This window comes from Haliotis rubra, unplaced genomic scaffold (assembly GCF_003918875.1).
Source record: "Haliotis rubra isolate DU_JTF1 unplaced genomic scaffold, ASM391887v1 Scf231, whole genome shotgun sequence".
NCBI lineage: Eukaryota > Metazoa > Mollusca > Gastropoda > Lepetellida > Haliotidae > Haliotis > Haliotis rubra.
Genome location: NW_025766348.1, coordinates 908,222 through 930,067, shown reverse-complemented (window position 1 = coordinate 930,067; position 21,846 = coordinate 908,222). Strand labels below are relative to the sequence as shown.

General features: G+C 39.0%; 1 protein-coding gene across 5 annotated transcripts in view; it reads right to left on the bottom strand.

Moving 5' to 3' along the window:
- Positions 1 to 21,846, bottom strand: part of LOC124278112 — a 228,659-nt gene that overhangs the window by 51,657 nt on the left and 155,156 nt on the right. For 4 of the 5 annotated variants that reach the window (XM_046713860.1, XM_046713859.1, XM_046713858.1 and 1 more), the window contains 2 exons: positions 17,405 to 17,470; positions 2,723 to 2,847 (listed from right to left, as the gene is read on the bottom strand). In XM_046713860.1, coding sequence (XP_046569816.1) covers positions 2,723 to 2,847; positions 17,405 to 17,470 — 191 coding nt within the window. The remainder of the gene's footprint in view (positions 1 to 2,722; positions 2,848 to 17,404; positions 17,471 to 21,846) is intronic. The other variant, XM_046713861.1, reaches the window with a different exon arrangement.

Here is a 21,846-nt window from a genome sequence, read left to right as displayed (position 1 = left end):
CAACTTGCGATGCGCTCACAGAGCACATGTCAGTCAGAGCAACACCGTTATCAAGCAAGTGATCAACAGCATAAGGATGAAGGAGCATATATACAAGTTAGAGCAGATGTTGTACAGTACAATGGGGATTAGGAAGCCAGACACAATAACAGCACAAGGGCTAGAAGCCAGACACGATAACAACACAAGGGCTTAGATGAACGCGTTAACAATTGAAGCCTGTAAGTACACAATGGGAAGTGAAGCCTGTGATATACATAAATAGGTGATTATGAGGATGATACGTTGTATACATAAATGGGGGATTATCGATGATGAGGATCTTTAATGAGCTGGTAGTACGCAGGAGGTATGTAGTAACCTTGGTGACGGTTGATTGATGGCTGGAGTCTTTTGATGTAGATGGCTTCTTGGAGTTTCCTGAGTTTATGGTCTTTGAGGTTGGTTTTTAAGGTTTGGGTTTTGTCCCACTGGATATTGTGGTGGAGATTGTCTTTGATGTGATCTGAAAGGGATGATTTTGAGTCTAGTTTGGATACTGAGGTCTGATGATGTTTGATTCAGATTTTGAGGGGTCTTGATGTTTCACCTACGTAGGTCTGTCCACAGTCGCAAGAGACGTGGTAAACTGTTCCCTGTGGTTGTTATTTCTGGCTGGTTGGTTGCTTGCCAGTTGCTTTGATGGTGTTGAGGATGGTATTACTTCTTTTGAAAACAACATCTATATTGGCCTGTTTTTTTAGGAGTCTCTGGACTTTGTGGCTGACAATTCCGTAGTAGGGGAGGCTGATAACAAAGGGTGCAGATTGTTGACGGGTGGGTTTCTGTTTTTATTGTTGAAGTTCTGCATGGTTTGTTGCACAAGCTGTTCAGGGTAGTTGTTGTACTGTGTGAAGACTTGCTCTAGGTGCTGGAGTTCGACAGTAAGGTGTTGCTTGGTGGAGCAGATGTTGTGGGCTCGACGTACTAGGGTGGAGATGATTCCTTTCTTGACTTGAGGTGGATGATTAGAAGTGTAGTGAAGGTACTGGTCTGTGTGGGTTGGTTTTTTGGTATACTGTAGTGCTAAGTTTATTGTTGGTATCCTTGAGAACCAGTACATCCAGGAAGGGCAATTGACAGTTGGACTCTTCTTCCATGGTGAACTGGATACTTTCAGATCACATCAAAGACAATCTCCACCACAATATCCAGTGGGACAAAACCCAAACCTTAAAAACCAACCTCAAAGACCATAAACTCAGGAAACTCCAAGAAGCCATCTACATCAAAAGACTCCAGCCATCAATCAACCATCACCAAGGTTACTACATACCTCCTGTGTACTACCAGCTCATTAAAGATCCTCATCATCGATAATCCCCATGTATATATACAACGCATCATCCTCATAATCACCTATTTATGTATATCACAGGCTTCACTTCCCATTGTGTACTTACAGGCTTCAATTGTTAACGCGTTCATCTAAGCCCTTGTGTTGTTATCGTGTCTGGCTTCTAGCCCTTGTGCTGTTATTGTGTCTGGCTTCCTAATCCCCATTGTACTGTACAACATCTGCTCTAACTTGTATATATGCTCCTTCATCCTTATGCTGTTGATCACTTGCTTGATAACGGTGTTAGAATCTACACTGAAATGTCGCTCTCACAGCAATAAAGAAGTTGTTCATCCATATATTGTTATCCTTCCTTACTGCCCCAACTTCTAAATGCCTCTCAAAGAGGTGACTGTTTAATACTTTAGAGGTTTCATTCACAGTTCTTTAAACAACTACTTTGTACACAAAATGCTGTGTTTTGACAATAGTTTCCGAATTTGAGTAACTATTGGAAGAGTTCATTTATATATTAGGGTATATGCCTTATCAGTTGTTATTTAGGCACACTGAAGTGGCTTATCATTACGTTAATGTTATAATACTTTCCTGTCATATAACTTCAGGCATAACTGGTCTGAATTATATTATTTATATAATGTTGAGAGTATTGTTCCCACATGGGAGAGTCCAATGTTAATTTGTGATTCAGTATAAATCTTGGGTTCCAGAAAAGAAGTTTACATTTGATGTAATAGTCTTGTATTCAGAGGTTATATATGTATGAAAGTATTATGGAAATATGTATTTATTTTCTGCATTTCTTTGTTGCAGAATATACCTTGAGATCCACATGGTCATTAAAAGGATATTAGAATACTCTGCATTTAGTCATTGTTCATTCAAAACACACCCTTTACACAATTGTATCTTCTGCCAAAAAAACCCCAAGACATTCTGGAGAGTACATAGAAAGTTCACTTTCAGACAGGTAAGAGTCAATATGATAATGAAGCACAAAAATGACAAAAGTGTCTATCATATCACTTTGTTTCCTAAAGTTTCACGTAGACATCTCTCATGCCTGAATTATACAGCAGCTCCTGCCATGTACTGAGGTGACTTGGGCTCTGATGGGGATTACATTAACTGAAGCACCTGTGTCTCACTGAGTCATGGCATAGAATCCTTACTTTGTCACAAATATTAGATGTGTCCCCACACAACCATTCAGCTACATGCATGCTGGAGATGTGAACATAGGTGGGTAATCAAATCCATCTAAACTTGACCTGTGCTTGGGTATGATAATATTCATCAGAGCCCATGTGGAGAAATCCTCATAATCATAGTTTTTGATCACTTTGTGAATAGTTCACTGACATGTATAGGCTTAACTCTTACTTCCGTGTCCATTGTCCTGCCCGAACCGCCCCTGAGCCATGAATTAGAACAAGGAGTTTGGATTTGGTTAATGCATCCTGGCTGACAAAGATGAAGCTGTGTGGTTCCTCTGTTGATGTATCAACCTGATAAAACATTATGAATAAAGTTATTGTTAACAAACATAGTAATGAGTTCCACTTTCGAGGAAGTATGCCTTTTGAACTTTGTGAGCTCCTTCCGCATAAAATGGAATGTTGACAACAATTATTATATTTAAGTTGAAAATAATTCATTTTGACAAAACAATATTATGGTTAAGAGGAATATCTTTTTATAGATATAAAAATCCCATGAAACAATTTCTTTTGATTTACTTATAAACCTTATCAAATTTTGTGTGATACAGTGTATCAAGATTCCTTGTCTCACCAGATAGAGCTCACTTTGTTGCATTCCAAGAATTTAAGCATAACAATTTCTGTTTCATGTACACAATAGCTACTACTTGTGCTGTTATGAGATCCCAGTTTCTTGAGAATCTAGTATGTTGGTAATATATCATGTAAAATCTGGTATTTGTACCATTGCAGCTGAGTCATGTTCATACAACTACAAAGTGTACAACTGATACTACTTTCTATTAAAAACATACCATAAATTCCATTCCATTCACAGTTTCACCTGTTCACTCTGTGTGGTTCCTTATCAATGGCACCAATCATATATAGTGCCGCCCTTAACTCTGGGTATATGTCGGGCAAATAAAGATTGGTAAATATATTTTTTTACCTCCACTGACAATTCAATAAGAATCCTCTAAAAGCTGGCAAAGTTATTAATGCTCAGATCTCATGACCTCAGAAACAAGCACAGATTGAAAGATAATCCTCCACGATGACTTGTCCACAGGACCTCATGATTAACAGACAGAGGCATGTAGTCATGGTGCCTGTGTTTAAAAGTATCATGACCGAATTGTTGTACACCACTATCAGAGGGCATAACACTTATACCCCCCATAAGTTGCAAAGACGCTGTTTGATGACTGAAGAATTAGGCAGATGAACAGGAGGAAGATATCCAAGACTGCTACATGTGGGTGTGGAACGGGACACACAGAGTTTGTGGTGAAGACCTGTTGCAAACAAGTGAATATAGAGAATACCCGGAGTTATGTTATCCACCTGAAGACTTGGTGATGTCCAGACTCTGTCCTCATAATTTTGCTCCTCCGGATAAAACAGTCAGCCAAGATGATGAGTTTACTTAGAATGTGACATGCAGCATCCCAAGTATCCACAATACCAAAAGGCACAACTACAGTTTATGGTGTCGTTTGCCATTTGTTTTCACAATAGAATGTTTCTTGGTATACTTGCAGTTAGTAGTGAGACTCAACATATTTTCTGGCCTTTTTGTTTGCTTTGAATGGTAACATCCACCAGTCAGGTTTTATCAACATGACATGACCATTCAGGGTTTATGTCAGTTCATCCTGGTTCCCTGGGTGTACTGCACTGGTGCTTCAGTAACCCTGGCAAGGACTGCACAATGGCGGCCTTCACTACTGGGTGACATGCCATATATTTACTGTTGAAAAGGAGTCAAGAACAGGTGGTTAGAATTTTTCTTTTCATTTGCACTGATATTATACTAAAGTACTTGTCACCAGAATAATGCCTATCATTACTTTTAGAAAAGGAAAATGTTATTTAACCCCTTGGATTCCGAGTTTTTTCAGGTGTACATTTTCATAAGGTTTGAAAAGTGAACGTTGTGCGAGAATTGCTTTTGCATGGTCCTGGATCTGCGTACAGCTATAAAATTACACAGAAAAGTAGAATATTAAATTTCCTATCCGTTGGTAGAAATAGAAGTGCAAATACCTCGGCGGTTTGAGAAGTAAACACACTAAATGTTGTCAAAAAATTTGTTATGTGTTAAAAAACAGTAAATTTATCCGCTTTTTATCGTGCATCGATAAAAGCACTGTGCTACTATTTTTGTAATTTGGCATCTTCACGGAAAGTGTGAGTGAAGAAAATACAGCCTTATATCTGAAAGACATAAGTATAAATGAAATTGGTTTGTGTGCTTAAATGCATAAGGTTATAAGCTCAATCTTAAAAATGACTTGCAATAAATGTCGAAAATGGATTTTCTTCTATGACGTCAAACAACAGAGAGGTCATACACGTATAAAGATAAGGGGGCATATAACTCTGCTATGCCTAACACTAGGTCAATGTAACTCAGATCCCTTGGAAAGAATTTGTTGTGGATATGGATGCTATATTTTCGTTATGTTTTGTTCACTGAGAACCAAACTATTCCAATACAAAGTTCCCCAATATTAGCGGATACGTTTTGGTAGTTTCACAAGGAAAGATGACAACGTACTACATGAGAAAGCATGTAATAGTGATTTGAATAGCCCTATCCCATATGTAAACTAGTTCTTAGATTCCCATATTCGTCTCTTTTTGTAGATGTATTTTGAATAATTTTGCATCAGTATTAACAGAATACTAGCCCTATCTTCACATGTAACGAAATTACTGAAAAGATTACAACATTTTAGTTGACATCGTTGCTTGTTTTATGTATATTGTTGTGATGTTGGAGAAAGACGACATTGGTATGCTGATTAGTATATATCTCACCTAATTTACATTAATTGTATAAAAGGTCTCGGCTTCAATGTAAAAATTTATGACTCTAGAAAAAACATAACATGACTGATTTTACTATTTAAATATTGTCCTGACTATATCAACAATTAGATGGTTTGACTCTGTATCATATTGTGAGCAACCCGCGCCCATGTATGGCATCCATTTAATGTAAATGAAAAATAATATTTCACAACACCTGAATATTTATTTTAGGATAAGACTTTCATTGTTCATGATTATGTAGCTGTTTCTCTTCATAAGTATGTAATGACAAATGCAAAAAAGGTAGCTTTTTTGTGTTGAACTATTAGAATATGGATGTAAGGTTTGTCCAAATTAAGATATGACATGGTTTATATATTTTTAAACAATTTTCGTATATAAATTTAGTTTAGAGTTTGATATCCTGTCATCACAATATTTATATTCGAATATGAATTTATTATATTGAATTATAGTGAATCATAAAACGTTTCTGACAAACGCGCACCTGGACAATCAATATACATCATTGTTTTGTCTATAAAACGACACAAATTCAATGAACAAGACAATTCCTTTAAATATGTGTGCATATACATTTCATAAAATCATTTTCACATCAATTTTACTTATCGGTTGAATTAAATCGCTGTTCATGTACCTGTTTATATGAAACTGCAATATTAGTCCCAGTGTATTGAATGTTGAACAACATAGGAACTAAAGTACATGTTGCAGTTATAGTCCAGTCAATCTAAGTTTTAACCGTCAACTGTCTGCAAAAGAAATGTTTTTAGCTGAAACAAAACACAGATGTATCGCTCAACAACATAATAAAAGTCTAAAAAAATCTAGGGGGTGGAAATATGTATATTTTTACTTTAAACATTGAACTATTTTTTGCAATGCAGCTCGCATTGCTGGGCCACCATAGTATGAAAGGGACGTAACTCTCAACGTTTGCGGTGACCTTCATGTAGGTGAACGTAGAAATCAAAGTTGGAATTATGGACAATTCATCAATTTTGGGTAAGTATGTATCTTTTAAATCTATAAATGTACCATTAACATAAATTAAGTTGACAGTGATATTATAAACTGAACGCCAAAAGAAATGTTACACTTCTGAACATTAGAATATCCTATAATGTTATATGGATAGAAGCTTAAGACTTTGGTTTGGTATGTTTTAACAACCAATCATGTAACTCTATGGAGGCAAAACATCAGACTGAGGAAGTCATTGATAATTAGGATATCGACATGTTTGTTTAGGTGGGGTCTCATTGTCCTATTTTCAATCATGTAAAAATTCAAATCAAAAGTGTAAAAAACAGTTAAAAATGGGTCCAAATGATATTGTTTATGATGATAATGCATGCACATTCACAAAGAGTGATCAAGTTGGGCTTTGGATATGAAAGAATGGTTGTTTACCGTAAAAAGGGACCCAATGTTTAAATTGGATTTTTGTCTCTTTAAAACACATTCCAACCACTTGAGGTTTAATTTTTGGATCATCATGACTTTCGACTGTTTTAGGAAGAGTCGTCAAACGAGAAAAGACTAATTTTTCCCTTAGATACTGTTAAATTTTGCCTATTTCTGTCCTTGTATAAGGAAGCATAACGCCAAAACGTACCCATTGTAACTTCACCTTGCATGAAATGCACTTGAAAACTGTTGGAAACGGGTATATAAGGCCCCTAGATTTATCATTTCACACCATACATTCACTACAATGCCGAGATTAACAGCACAAGAGCGGCAGAGGGCCATTGGAATGCTGCAGACTGGGTCGACTGATCGGGAAGTGGTTGTAACTGGTGGCCTCCCGCTTCTGGGTCTGTCTCTAGTTGTGCCAGTATTCGGGTGCATTCGGGTGTCATCGCCTCACCATTCAAAGGCTGCGTCAGCGATTCCAGAATACTGGCACAACTAGAGACAGACCCAGAAGCGGGAGGCCACCATTTACAACCACTTCCCGATCAGTCGACCTAGTCTGCAGCATTCCAATGGCCCTCTGCCGCTCTTGTGCTGTTAATCTCGGCATTGTAGTGAATGTATGGTGTGAAATGATAAATCTAGGGGCCTTATATACCCGTTTCCAACAGTTTTCAAGTGCATTTCATGCAAGGTGGAGTTACAATGGGTACGTTTTGGCGTTATGCTTCCTTATACAAGGACAGAAATAGGCAAAATTTTACAGTATCTAAGGTAAAACTTAGTCTTTTCTCGTTTGACGACTCTTCCTAAAACAGTCGAAAGTCATGATGATCCAAAAATTAAACCTCAAGTGGTTGGAATGTGTTTTAAAGAGACAAAAATCCAATTTAAACATTGGGTCCCTTTTTACGGTAAACAACCATTCTTTCATATCCAAATCCCAGCTTGATCACTCTTTGTGAATGTGCATGCATTATCATCATAAACAATATCATTTGGACCCATTTTTAACTGTTTTTTACACTTCTGATTTGAATTTTTATATGATTGAAAATAGGACAATAAGACCCCACCTAAACAAACATGTTGATATCCTAATTATCAATGACTTTCTCAGTCTGATGTTTTGACTCAATAGAGTTACATGATTGGTTGTTAAAACATACCAAACCAAAGTCTTCTCTCCATATAACATTTTAGGATATTCTAATGTTCAGAGGTGTAACATTTCTTTTGGCGTTCCGTTTATATTGCGGCACATTTTGTCAAAGAAGCCTATTTCTTACAAATAATCACGTCACATTTACTCAAGGGCACGCTGTTGTTTTCGGGGAAAGAGTTTTAAAAAATAAAAGATTTTTAACATAGAAATGGGTATTTAGAAGTATTGCCAGAAATCTTAGACCTTTTACATGCTAATCTGTTGATTTGTAACGTAAAATACGCACATTTCAAGGGGTGGTTCTATTTTAGAAAATAATCTATGGAAGCCCATTTACGCCATAATGCATCTAAAAGTTTACTATTACCTTCAGTTCGGTAAAAAAGCCCATTTTCTCGTAAAATGTTACAGTACTCGTGACAAAAAACACAAGACAATATATAAATACGTTTTGAACACATTTTCATGGAAATACAATGGTATGTTTTGCTATTTTTCAGTAGCTGCTTGTTGAAACTGGTGTGGCTACTTCTGTCAGAAAAGGTAAACTGACATCATTTGATGCTTGTTCAACTGGTAAGGGATCATTTATGTTATATTCATCTAGAAAACATGTTTATTTGATGTCAAAAATATTAAATATTTGAAAACACATTTGAAAACAAAATAGTTACAAGTGGATATATATATTTTCTTGATGTAGAATGAAGATAACTTTTATCATCACAGTATTGACTACATTCCAAACTCGTTAAAGACTCTCCTAATGCCCATGATATCTGAGAAGGATGCTGAGGTCAAGATTGTTTCCATTGGCCAGGCTATAATTCAGGCAGCAAGACCAAGGCTCGTGTTAGCTCATCTCCAGACTGGACTTGGTTTTTAGCTCCACCATCACTTCACACAAAAGTTCCTCATTGAAACACTACATGCCCTGGGTTTCTGTTCCTCCTACAGTGAAGTGCAGCTTTTTGAAACCAGTGCTGCTGCACATCAAGGAACTGCTATTCCACAATTTCAGCAAGGGAACTTCCTTCAGTATATAGCAGACAATGTAGATCATAACATCAGAACATTGGATGGCCACAACACTTTTCATGGAATGGGCATAATGGTACAACTCCTGCAAATGTGTCTGTGACCAAGGTACCACGGCTCCATGCAACCTCTGAAGATCTGTGTGTGCTAGGACACATCAACATCAGGTACTATAAGTTACAGGACGACTTTCTGTCAGCACTTAAATTTGAAAAGTTATGTCATGTTCAAGCTGAGAACACTTCTTTGGGTTAAGATTTATTGTCGAAAATAGCATGGAAGCCAAAGAATCTGATTCCAGGTTGGTCAGGAATGATGCAGATTTTACAACATGGTTCTCATCAAGGAAAGTCTTCTTTTATCTTTCTCCAAATGATTGACATGAATCCTAGTGATCTAAGTTGCATATACTCTACACTGACATTCATCTCAGAGCAAACTTTTGGCTATGGTTCCAAGCCCATGACCACCTTTGACCAGCCTCTGTACTGGAAAGCTCTTACAATTGTCAGCAATGAGCCTGATCAAAGCTATCTGAAAAAGAATAACTTCGACTGCGAGGATTCCATACAGAAATGAGTTTTCTCGGATGCACTGGCTATGTCATGGGTGGAACAGGGTTGCAAGAGACGCTTGAAACGGTTTATGCATCAAATGCTGTTGCTCATATGCTTAGCGGAAAAGCAGTTACCCGTGCTGTCAGAGGACACCTTCTTGTCGCTAGAGCTCTCAATCATCTTCTTGTCAACAAAGCTGCAGGCTGTGATACAGATGCTACGTCAGCAGAAGCTGATACTCTACCTGATGGATCATCCACTACCACATTGTCTGAAGATCTCCATGATGCTTCGGAAAAACTTTTGAAAGGATCCTGGCTGAAGAAATATTTCCAAATGATATCAAGGATAGCCGATCTTTGAATCACATACAGGAAATCCTTAGCAAGACAAAGCAGTCACTTTCTCCTTCACGGACAGCATCACTTTGGCTCCTTTATATGGACATGGTGGAGATATTGAAGAAGTCCTTGAAAGGAGAACACACAGGAAATTGGAATTTCCATCTCCAAGCAGTTATGGAAATGTTGCCATTTTTTGCTGCAAGTGGGCATAATATGTATACCAAGTCTGCCTATATCTGTTTGCAATCAATGCAGCGACTCCAACAGGATCATCCAGATGTCTATCTGGCTTTCATGTCTGGAAACCATGTTATTCGGAGGAGTGAAAGGTATTGGGCTGGGTTATCTTCAGACTTAGTCATTGAACAGGTGCTTATGAGAAGTTTGAAGTCTACTGGTTGTATGACAAGAGGGCACAGTATGGGTGAATCGCAGAGATCTCAGTGGTTGCTCTCTAGATCAGCATGTGTTGATGTAAATAATGCAATGCAATCTCTCACTTGTGTTGGCTACCACACAAGTGACCAACATAAAGAAACGACAAATTCTAGGAAAGTCAGAGATGATGAGGATTCTTGTACCATCCTCTCCTTTCTTAAAGACAGATCACCCTTCAATGATAACCGATCCTTATGCAATGTTGCAACAGGGGTTACAGCTGACAATTGTCAATATCCAGCATTCAAAAGAAAGCGGAAAGAGGATTGTGCAGTCCATGTGAGGTGAGAAGGTTGTGAACTACAATTTCAAGAAAGCCAACCAGGCAGTCCCAATGAATATAAAGGTAACAGTGAAATCAGATGCAGATGTACACTTTGACCACCAACTACGTTTCTAGTGCCTGATAACTGAAGCAGACACCATGTTTGACAATGTTTCAGACCTCTTTAGCTACGACTTGTCAAGCTTTCCTTCTTTGCTCTTTGACTCTTCTGGATTAATGCGAGAAGCTCAAAAATCTTCTTTGGCTGAAGCAATATGGAAGATACACTGCAAAGATATTCCAAAGCAGAAGATTGATGCGGACTCATATCACTATGTCTTAGATGGAGGTAGTCTTCTCCAACGCATCCCATGGACCACTGGCTCAACATTCTCCTCAGTTTCCTAAAACTACACAGAATACATCAGTAGAAAGTACACAAATGCTACCATAGTCTTTGATGGGTACTTGTCAGGACCTTTGACAAAAGATCCTGCACACCTTAGACGGACAAGAGGCATCTGTGGTTTCACTGAAGAAATGGTTCTCACGTCACAGAAAGAACAGTTTCTCTCAAACAATGAGAAAAAACAGGCATTTATTGATCTTCTGGGTGCAAAATTTGAGGGCAGGGGCTAAAGGGTTATCAAAGCTCGTGAAGATGCAGACCAGATCAAATTCAACCGGCCCGTTTATTGGGGATGAGCATCCTCGACTTATCCGACTTATCCAAACACTAGATGTACGATTTCTACTACAGCGAGCTGAAGAAACAGTACGGCGACAGGTGCGAAGTGCTGTACATGGACACAGATTCCCTGCTGATGGAAATTCACACCGAGGACGTGTACGAGGACATGAAGAAACACATGCACCTGTACGACTCCAGCGACTACCCTAAAGATCACCCTATGCACACAGCCAAGTCAACAAAAAAGAGTACGTCGGCTTGATACCCAAGATATATTCCATCAAGAAAGACGACGACGATGAAATCCAAAAGGCGAAAGGCGTGAAAAAACATGCGGTGAAAAAACACATCAAGCACGCCAGATTCAAGGAAGCCCTGTTCAAGAATAAGACGTTCAAACACCAGATGAACATGCTGAGAAGTGACGGACACAGGATATACGGACTGAGAATGAACAAGACGTCGCTGTCTCCCATGGACACGAAACGATGGATTGCCATCGACGGAGTCACCACTTACGCGTATGGACACACGCACATATTAAATAATTAAAATGCACACAATACATACATCATGGAGAAAATTTATTACAGCCCACGCGGGTACTGGAAAGGCGTGGACGCCATCCCGAAACTCACCAAAGCCGCTCGAGTCTCGGAAGACGTCGCCAAAGCTTGGCTTAAAACATCTGGCAAGTCTACCTTCCGGCGCTTCAACACATCCGGAGAAGAAAATTCGACATTTCAACGCCGAATCGCGTCCACCAAGCCGACCTCCTGTTTCTCCTTCACGACAGGGTGAGGCGTAAAACCTACAAGTACACCCTGACAGTCATCGATGTCGCCAAGATTCGAACGGAGTCGCCAAAGCCTTAGAACGCATATACAAACACAGTCGCTTGACCTGGCCTGCCGTATTGCAAATCGATCCGGGACGCGAGTTCATGGGAGCCGTGTCACAACTGCTGGCCAAGCACAAAGTCCAGGTGAGACGAGGTGTGGCGGGAGCTCACCGAAGCCAAGCCATAGTCGAGAGATTCAATCACACCTTAGCCGAACGTCTGTTGTCACATCAGTACTCGCAGGATTTAATGGATCCCAAAAACAGAAACACGGAATGGGTCGTACGCTTTCCGCGAGTGGTGGATGCCATCAACAACATAGGCACCAGACTCATGGGTAAGAGACCCGTCAAAGCCATCAAAATGAAATCTGTCGAATCGTCGTCGGCAGCAGCACGTCGCGATAAAATAGAGAAACATTACCAGACCTGGTCAGCGTTAGGTACTTGTACCAGCCGGGAGAATACAAGGGAGACAGAAGAAATCGCGCCACCGATCCGATATGGTCCATGAAAACGTACAACGTAGACCTTGTCGACATCAAAGACGGCGAACGAACTTGTACGGACCGCCGAAAGCATTCGTCAGAGAGGAGTTGATGATCGTACCTCACGACACAGTCCCTTTTAGATCGCCCACTGTATGATAATTCTCATGATTATTTGTATGTGCTGTTAGGTTGTGGTATGCTATGTGGCCAGCCAGCTCGATAGCGAGCTGAACATGGTGAATAATAGCTGAGCCGAGACACACACTGCGACTCGCCAACATCGCTCGCTCGACGATACCAAAACGACGACCCGGGTAGGAACTGCCGAGATATGCGTTTCATTCACTTTCAGACATCTGTAGCAACCCCTGAGACAGTAGCGAGGTGATGACTTCTGAGACCTGCGTTTCATTCAGCTAAAAACACCACTCGCCTCGATAATATATAACAAGTACGACAATAAGTTGGATTGTTAGCCTTTCGCCAGACCGATCCCATGCCCACTAAAAGTGATTATTTCCTAAACTATTTCACCGATTTTCGTGAAATTTTGCATGCATCTCAGCAGATGGTTACGCTATAGCAAAACGGCATTGGGAATACTCTTGATGACTTCATTATATTAATTAAGACTTAATTATGACAAAAAGTTGGACATTTTGCCTTTTCCCGACCGATCCCATGCTCACTTAAAGGTCACATAAACCCTAGGGGGTACAAATACATAAATCACTGACTGGCATCGTTATAAATGAAACCCCGTCATTAAAACTACTCATTCGACCTTTAATTGACTTAAATCGACCTTTTTGACAACAGTGCACAATTCTAACCCGCGAACGAAATTTCAACCAATCAGAGCGGCGCTCCTCTGTGACGTCATATGAGGAATAGCTTTGAGGGCCGATGCAGAATTCATCTACATTTTAGGGGTTAAATTATCTTGTTTACAGGCTTGTATAAACCTGAAATCGTGACAATTGTTGTGGAAAATTAAAGCTGTATGTTCTCACAATCTACTGTCATTTAATTTTGTCTCCTGCTTTGCCTAGTTTCCGAGTTATAACTTGTTTTCCTAGACGATTCTGTCAAAATCGATTGGTGTCGTTAGGGCCCTATTTGTATAATGACTGATCCAAATTGATCCCATTTCTGTGTTTTTACCTCGATAATTAATCATGTCATGTAAAAATCTGTTTGTATTCTCAAAACAGTGTCGCCCATAAGTTTTCACATGCAATACAGCAATTAATACTCCCTTGTTGTAACCCGTGTTAGGTGGTATAAACCTACACATGTTATTTGTCATCATTCACTTGATGGTCAGTTAATGAATTTATAACAGGTATAATTAGTGGTAACACACTTAGATTACCCGACAAAGGTTCCCATTGGGCATTTCTTGTGTCTGGAGTAAATATTCAACATTATAAACATCGATCAAAGGATTAACCGATAATACGCTGATTGATTAATTACTTTATCTTAAACAGCGGAATTGTCAAAGGTAGTGTTTATGTATGTAGATTTACTAATCTATACTGAATACACTCTGTCGTGTCGGTGTCTGGCGTAAAACAACGTCCCTTCTTTCAAAGGATTAACCGCAATACATTGATTGATTGCCCATTATTGGCTAACTAAATTACTGTTTTTAAAGAAAGGCGGACATTATGCAATTAGTTGCCAGGTGTGCTATGTTGGGTGACCAATGAGACTATACACCAATACCTGAAAAGATTTATCACTTTTTCGTATATTAAACTGTTAAAAGACACATCATTTGGAACAGTTTTGTGGATATTGATGGATACATTCCTCGAACAAGGTAATGGCCTGATATTGTTCCTATAACTTTAATCTGTTTTAATTTTAATATTTGCATTTTGTTTTTATTCATTTGTCGTAGCATTCAACAAAATCATTGTTTTCACCCGTGAAGTGTAATGAGACAGACAACATGCACTAGGGTGTGTGTGCGAATTATGATTCACATTGGCAAACTATAAAATGTCTAGATATTACAGTTCTGTTATAAATTCACTATAAGTATCAGCAGATCGTCTGCTTTTATTTTAGTTTCAAAATGCATACAAGTATGATAATAAACTAATTAGGATTATAAGACCAAATATACAGACGCACATTGACTAGTATCTACATACTGGTGATGGACATTAACCATGGGAATGTAGAAGGAATTTGTCACAAGCAGTATTGTGACTTCGACCCCACCTCGCCTCCGTGGAAGAAATCGTTATGTTATAAGTTGTGCATTTTGTTTTTATTCATTTGTCGTGAGCATTCAACAAAATCATTGTTTTCGCCGTGAAGTGTAATGAGACAGACAACATGCACTAGGTGTGTGTGCTAATTATGATTCACATTGGCAAACTATAAAATGTCTAGATATTACAGTTCTGTTATAAATTCACTATAAGTATCAGCAGATCGCCTGCTTTTATTTAGTTTCAAAATGCATACAAGTATGATAATAAACTAATTAGGATTATAAGACCAAATATACAGACGCACATTGACTAGTATCTACATACTGGTGATGGACATTAACCATGGGAATGTAGAAGGAATTTGTCGCAGTATTGTGACTTCGACCCCCACCTACGCTTCCGTGGAAGAAATCGTTATGTTATAAGTTGTGTCATGCAAAATCCGTTTGGTTATGATTCCAATACATATTTAACTCATTTAGTAGAAAGTAGTCTTGATTTTCTAACTTGATGAAAACAAACTATAATCTCATTAATTCTAACAGATTTTTTTTATTTTTAAAATGGCGGCCCTGTCGGGAACATCCGCCAGTCTGAGGATAAATGGTATTTAGGTTTGTTTTCACCGAAGTTACAAAATCAAAACTACTTTCTACTGGTAGTAAAATATGTATTTTATTGATGGCCAATAGGATTTTGCATGACATAGCGTATAATATAACAATTTCTCTCGTGGCAGCTGGCGGGTGGGTGTGAATATATAATACTACTTACAATATTATTGTTACCGACCACAAACTCACTTCCGAGGAAAGAAATCGTTATGTTACAAGTTGTGTCATAGAAACTTTTATGGTCATTAATCATATGCATATTTTACTAGAATTAGTAAGTAGTTTTGATTCTTTAACTTCTGTGAAGCGATCTGAACACAAGTAAGATATCGCTTCAGGCTTCCACAACGCCAACCCGCTCTCACAAACATAACCCATTTAGCACGAAACTGCGGGTCCTGTGGAAATCTGTGCATGGGGACACCATTGCCCTCACCCTAGGAGCAATTGACGACAAAGCAACGATTCGCATGTGTCCGTCGTTGATGTCGAAAATCATCAAAATGATGAGCGTGCTACACATTTTCTATACAACTAACTGAAAATCGTTCCTCATATGATGTCACTGCAGTGCTCTGGCGACAGAGTTACGTAACCTGTCTGTGGTTTCGTTGGCGGGCGAGAGGGAGGCAGGCGACTTTTTGGCCACTTTTAATCGCTCGGTATTAATTAACCACAAGTTTTTAAAGAATAAATTTGGTGTTCCGCATAAGACTAACCACAAATCTTTCATATGTAATGGTTAAAAGAGTAACAAAAAACAAAGTTTAGTGGTTCTTTAAAAGTCAATATTTCAGAAACCGATTTTCATCAGATTTTACATGCACATCAGTAGTAGTATACACAATGGGGACGGGATTAGAGACTTCCCAAGGGCTCAATTTTTACATTGTGTATACTACTTAATTGTCAACGACAGCCAACAAGAATATTCTTTATTGATGATGGTGAAGAGGTATGCGTGTGTACCTGCACAAAAGAGAATGTCTCTCAATGGGGAGATAGGTACACACTGTATCACATTTAACAACATTTGCAAAACAATAAGTAAAGTATGGTCAAGGTATAACTATATCCAGTGACAGTATGCCAATATCACAGACATTGAATCAATCAATTAACAGTATGATACTGTAGTAATAATAATAATAAGTATATGTGCCAAGTATATAGTTATTTATTCTAAGTTAGCATTGATGTATATGCCTAATTAATATTTAATAAATTTAACAAATGTTTAACATATATTGATATTTAATAAAGTTAACAAACTTATGCCTAACTTATCTTTTTAATGAAATAGTGAAAGGGCTGACTCACCTGCACAAAAGAGAATGTCTCTCAGTGAGGACACAGGCACACACACTGAGAGACAATGCACAGGTAGGCAACAGGAAAGCTATGAAGGACCAATAGGGCCAATCATTGCCAAGAAAATAATTGTTTGGCATAAGAAGCCAATCAGTGGCAGGTAAGTGACAAAGGAAGTGAGTCTACTGATGGAAAAGTAGAATTGAAGTGAATTGGGATGGTTCCCAATTCAGAAAAAGAAGAAGGTGAAAATTAGAAGAACCAAGATGGTGACCAGTGTTAGTAAACAAGCAAGACCAGAAAATGAAATGACATGACATGAGTGCTATTACAGCACCCAAATCGCACTTAAGGTAATTTTAATATTTTATTGAAAAGTTATATTGTTTTTGTTGATTTTTTTTCTGTATATAATAAATTATGCATGGACTGAATTATGCCAAAACTATGTACAAAAATACCCCACTTTTCTGTTTCTGCAGAATGAAAAATACCACACGGCTACAAATTGTTACAATGAACATCAAACGTTTACTCTGTAAAGTTGAAAAACCAAACAATGTTCTATCTATTTCTGCCATTACTTTAGTAGGATTATAGCTTTACCAAACTTACAGGGACATTGATCCGGTTGAGACCCTCCTCCTCCTCCATCAGGTTGTAGATATGATCTGTGATAACCTGAAATGGGAAAGTGAGTGAGTGAGTTGTTGAATACTTCTGTTGAAGTAAAGTCTCAAACTTTCCAAACCAGTATCCAAACATTACAATCTTTATTAGAAATTTACAATATACAAAAGATTGCAATCTATGTTCTACCATGACACAATAGGATTCCATTTGATTCCTCTAAACATTTGTATTCACACATAAACCTTGTGTATGAAACCGTTGATCTATGTATACCCCATGTTACAATGGCTGCTGCTGACAATCCATTAGAACTGAATCATCCAGCCAGAGCACATTTAAATACACAATTCCAAATATAACATGTGTTCCAGAGCACATCTGGCCAAATACACCACATCAGATTCATCATCTGCATCCTCCATGCTAGTTGGTTGTAGTTGGAAAATACCAAGACATGATTGATGGTCCCACTCGGAAAAATAGCAGTATCGCTTGTCCCGTGCTGATCCATTCCTATCTCAGGTCATGACCTGACAGCCTCTCCTGCACACAATGGCAGCCTCCGGATGTTTCCTTGCCTCAGCTCTCCATTTTCTTGCAGTGTGAAACAAATGATAATACAGATAGTCAAGTGGTTCTTGGATATAACATGCATATGGGTATGGCAGAAAAATCATGCCTCTTCATCAATACCTCCCCCAACAATCTCTTTGGCCTCTTTGGAAACAACATGGAAGTAGCACCACCTTCCCATGTTGAATGCAGACTGATGAAGGACACATCACATTGACATTAATAACAGTGCAGATCTCTGCTCAACAGAGGATACACAGATAATGTGGGTCTTCGACATTACCCCAGGGTTGGGGTTCATTCCAGGCTTCCCAAAATGATAGATGTCTTACGAACCCATAAGAATTTAATCAAGGTTATGCTCTGTGTGGGCTGGATGCTTCACAGCCGTTTAAAGTGCTCAGCATATTCCTTTGTGAGGATCATTAGCAGATTCAGAATGATAAAGCATTATTGCTTCTTTGAGTGGCATTCCCCTTCTCTTCATGTTCCATTCCTACATTCCCTTCTCTTCATGCTCCATTCCTGCTTGACAACAGTACAAGAATCTGCATCGAAACGTCACACTCACAAAATAAAAGAAGTTGTTATCCATAAAGTTTGTTCAATATTAAAACATTATTGGTGGAAGATGTTTCATCTTATTGTGAGGGGGCAGTAATCACAGAGAAGTATATCAATTGTGGTACTGTAGACTCTTTATCCGAGCTTGTCTCCTTGCAGAAAACATTTGTGTAGTTAGTGACAGCTAACCAGTTGCTGTTCACTCGAAATGGGCAGCTAGTGTTCAAGTAACTGACCAGATGTTTAGAAATCGTCTTCATGCTTGGCAACCATGTTTCGTACAATAATTAATGCCAATAGAGTTCACAGCAAAGAAATGGTAAATCACTGAGATCTTATGTAATGTCAGATGAGTTTAACTATGGACTTTATAGCATAGGTGTGTGTGTCTTGAGGTGTCCCAACAGACATCACACGAACATCAATGCATGGAAACAGATCAGATGCTGGGTTGATGGAAACACTGTGACTGCCAGAACACAGCTGCATGTTGTCAATGGACAGTATTATCGAGGCAACATACTGGCACCATAGATATCCTGCTTTGGCATTTCACTATGGCTCATATCCACCATGCATGTATTGTAACAGACCACCTCCAACTGCAAAATATCTCAAGAACACAACGGCGAGCCATGAATCCTGAACTTTTAGTAATAGGGAAAAGATGTTCATTCCCTGTCATTCGTTAGTTATTGTCTAAATCTGTTTAATTTCAATAAAGTATTCAATACCCGTGAAGATCCGGGTTAGAATTGATCTCCAGTAACCCATGCTTGTCTTAAGAGGACACTAACGAGATCCGGTGGTCATGCTCGGTGACTTGGTTGACACATGTCATCATGTCCCAATTGCGTAGATCAATGCTCATACTGTTGCTCACTGGATTGTCTGGTCCAGACTGACCTTCGCCATACAGCTGGAATATTGCTGAGTGCAGCGTAAAACTCACTCACTCACTCAGAGAATTCAATTCAAAGAAAATTTCATTTCATGCAAAGTCGAAAGTAACATATGACTGACACTGAAAGACACAAAGTATCATAGTCTTTTACACAAATGAACAAGGCATTTTTGTCTGCAAAATGTCATCAAATGTTGAATCAGTAGTGAGTGTGACCACCACTGGCTTCAACACATGCCAAAACATTTTGAGGCATCGAAGATGTAAGATGATGAATGACGTTAGTCATGATGCCTTGCCATTCCTGAAGGATACATTGTTCCAGTTGTTGAACAGTGACAGCTGGTGCTGGTAGTCCCATAAGTCGGGAGAACATGTTGGCTACGGCAAAATAACAATGTCAGCGTTATGCAGAAAGTCGTTTGGCAGTTTTGCTGCCTGGGGCCTTTGCGTTATCGTGTTGGTAGACAATGCTACGTGGTTGTTGCTGGATAAATGGCAACACAACTGGTCGCAAAACTTCATCCCTGTATCTTTCAGCTTTCAGGTTGCCATGTATAATCACAAGCCTCATTTTGAGATTGCCGCAGATGATCCCCCCCCCCCCAACACACACACACACACACCATCAAGCTACCGGCTCCAAACGGTCGGACTTGCTGAACACGGTTCAGTGCTAAACGTTCACCTACTTGTCTGTAAACATGAGCCAGACCATCATTACTGCTGTTCAGGCAAAACCTACTCTTGTACGTGAACATCACACATCACCAATCACTCTTCTACCAACGTCAAACCTGACCCATGTCAATCATGGTCTGTTTTGAAGAGTCAGACGCACTCAGCCGTAAGGTCAATGTGTTCGAACACAATGTTCTCTGTATGACACTGTATGTTGACTGATACAGTGTCCTAGTGCTATCACTGCCGTTGACGTCAGCAGTATACACAATGGGGGGTTCTGGCCCACCAATGTTAAAGCAATGGGAAAAAAGCCTGTGGAGACCCTTTTTGACTACTTTTCTGTGTATTGGACAACTTTTTGTCTTCCATTCTCCGTATACAGAAAATTACAAAAACATACAGCAACATGCAGCCTACGACTACAGAAGACCAAAAAGTAGTCCAACACGCACATCGTGCCCTTTCGGTCCCATTCGGCTCCTAGCGCCTCATCATTTTTTTAATATATTTTGTTGTTGTTGTCTACTCCATATGGAAAGCATCTTTTTTGTTTTGGACAGTTGCAATAGTTTGTTTCTTTGCAGGAAATTGGTCTTCTTCCCTATTGCCAACTTTCCATACTGTCATAGCAGCAACAAATATGTATGTCCATTTTTGTATAGTTTCTAGCACATGTCCAATATTTTGTATGCCTTCTTTTGTTTCTTTTTGTTCTTCTACAATCTCTTCCAATTTTTCTTCTTCCTCCTCTCCTCTCCTTGGATGCTAGATTCTTCCTCTTCTTTAGTTCGCAGCATACATAAGGCTTCTGCCAACATTTTTGCAGCCTCCTTTGCACGCTTCTCTAGACCATCCAAACGATTGTAGAAATCTTGGATAGTAGGTACCACTACATTTGTGGGTGGCAAAATGTGTTTTTCTATAGTTTTGTTTTCCTTATTTTTTGTTCCATATATTGTACAACCTAGTGGCACCTATGCCATATTGTTTTTTCCCTCGCATGGCAGACATCTTCATGGGCAAACCTTGCATCTGCTCTATCTCTTTTTCCAAAAGTTGTCTTTTGGGTGGAATTGTGTTTGGTAAACATATTCCTATCCCATCCCAAATCTCTAATGTGGGTTGGGAATTCCCAGACTAGGGATTTTGCCGGGTATATTTTTTGCTTTGAGTTTGCTTAGATTTGCTTGGATTTTGTTTGGATTTGCTTGTATTTGCTTGTATTTGCTTGGAGATTGATTCTTTACTGTGAATTCCCAATCCTAGGACTGGAACCTACAACGAACCTAGGTATTTTGCTTGGAGTTGGCTTGGATTTTGTTTGGAGTTTGCTTGGATTTGCTTGAATTTTGTCTGGATTTTGCTAGGTTTTCCTGGGAATTCCCAACCTAGGACAGAAATCTACAATGAACCTGGGTATTTTGCTTGGATTTTGATAGTTTTTCCTGGGAATTCCCAAACCTAGGACTGGAGCCTACAAAGAACCTAGGTAGTTTTTGGTTCCATATAAGCTTAAAAAACTTGGTGAACTGCCAACACTCTTGCAGTATTACATGCCTTCCCTGGGACAAGTTGACCTTAGGCATAACAGCAGCACTGCTGCTCGTCAAGCAATTAGACTTATGTTCATCTATATATAATGCAAATATGTGCTGCTCAGGAAGGCCAAGACTTGCGGCAGGAATGGGGCGTCTGAATT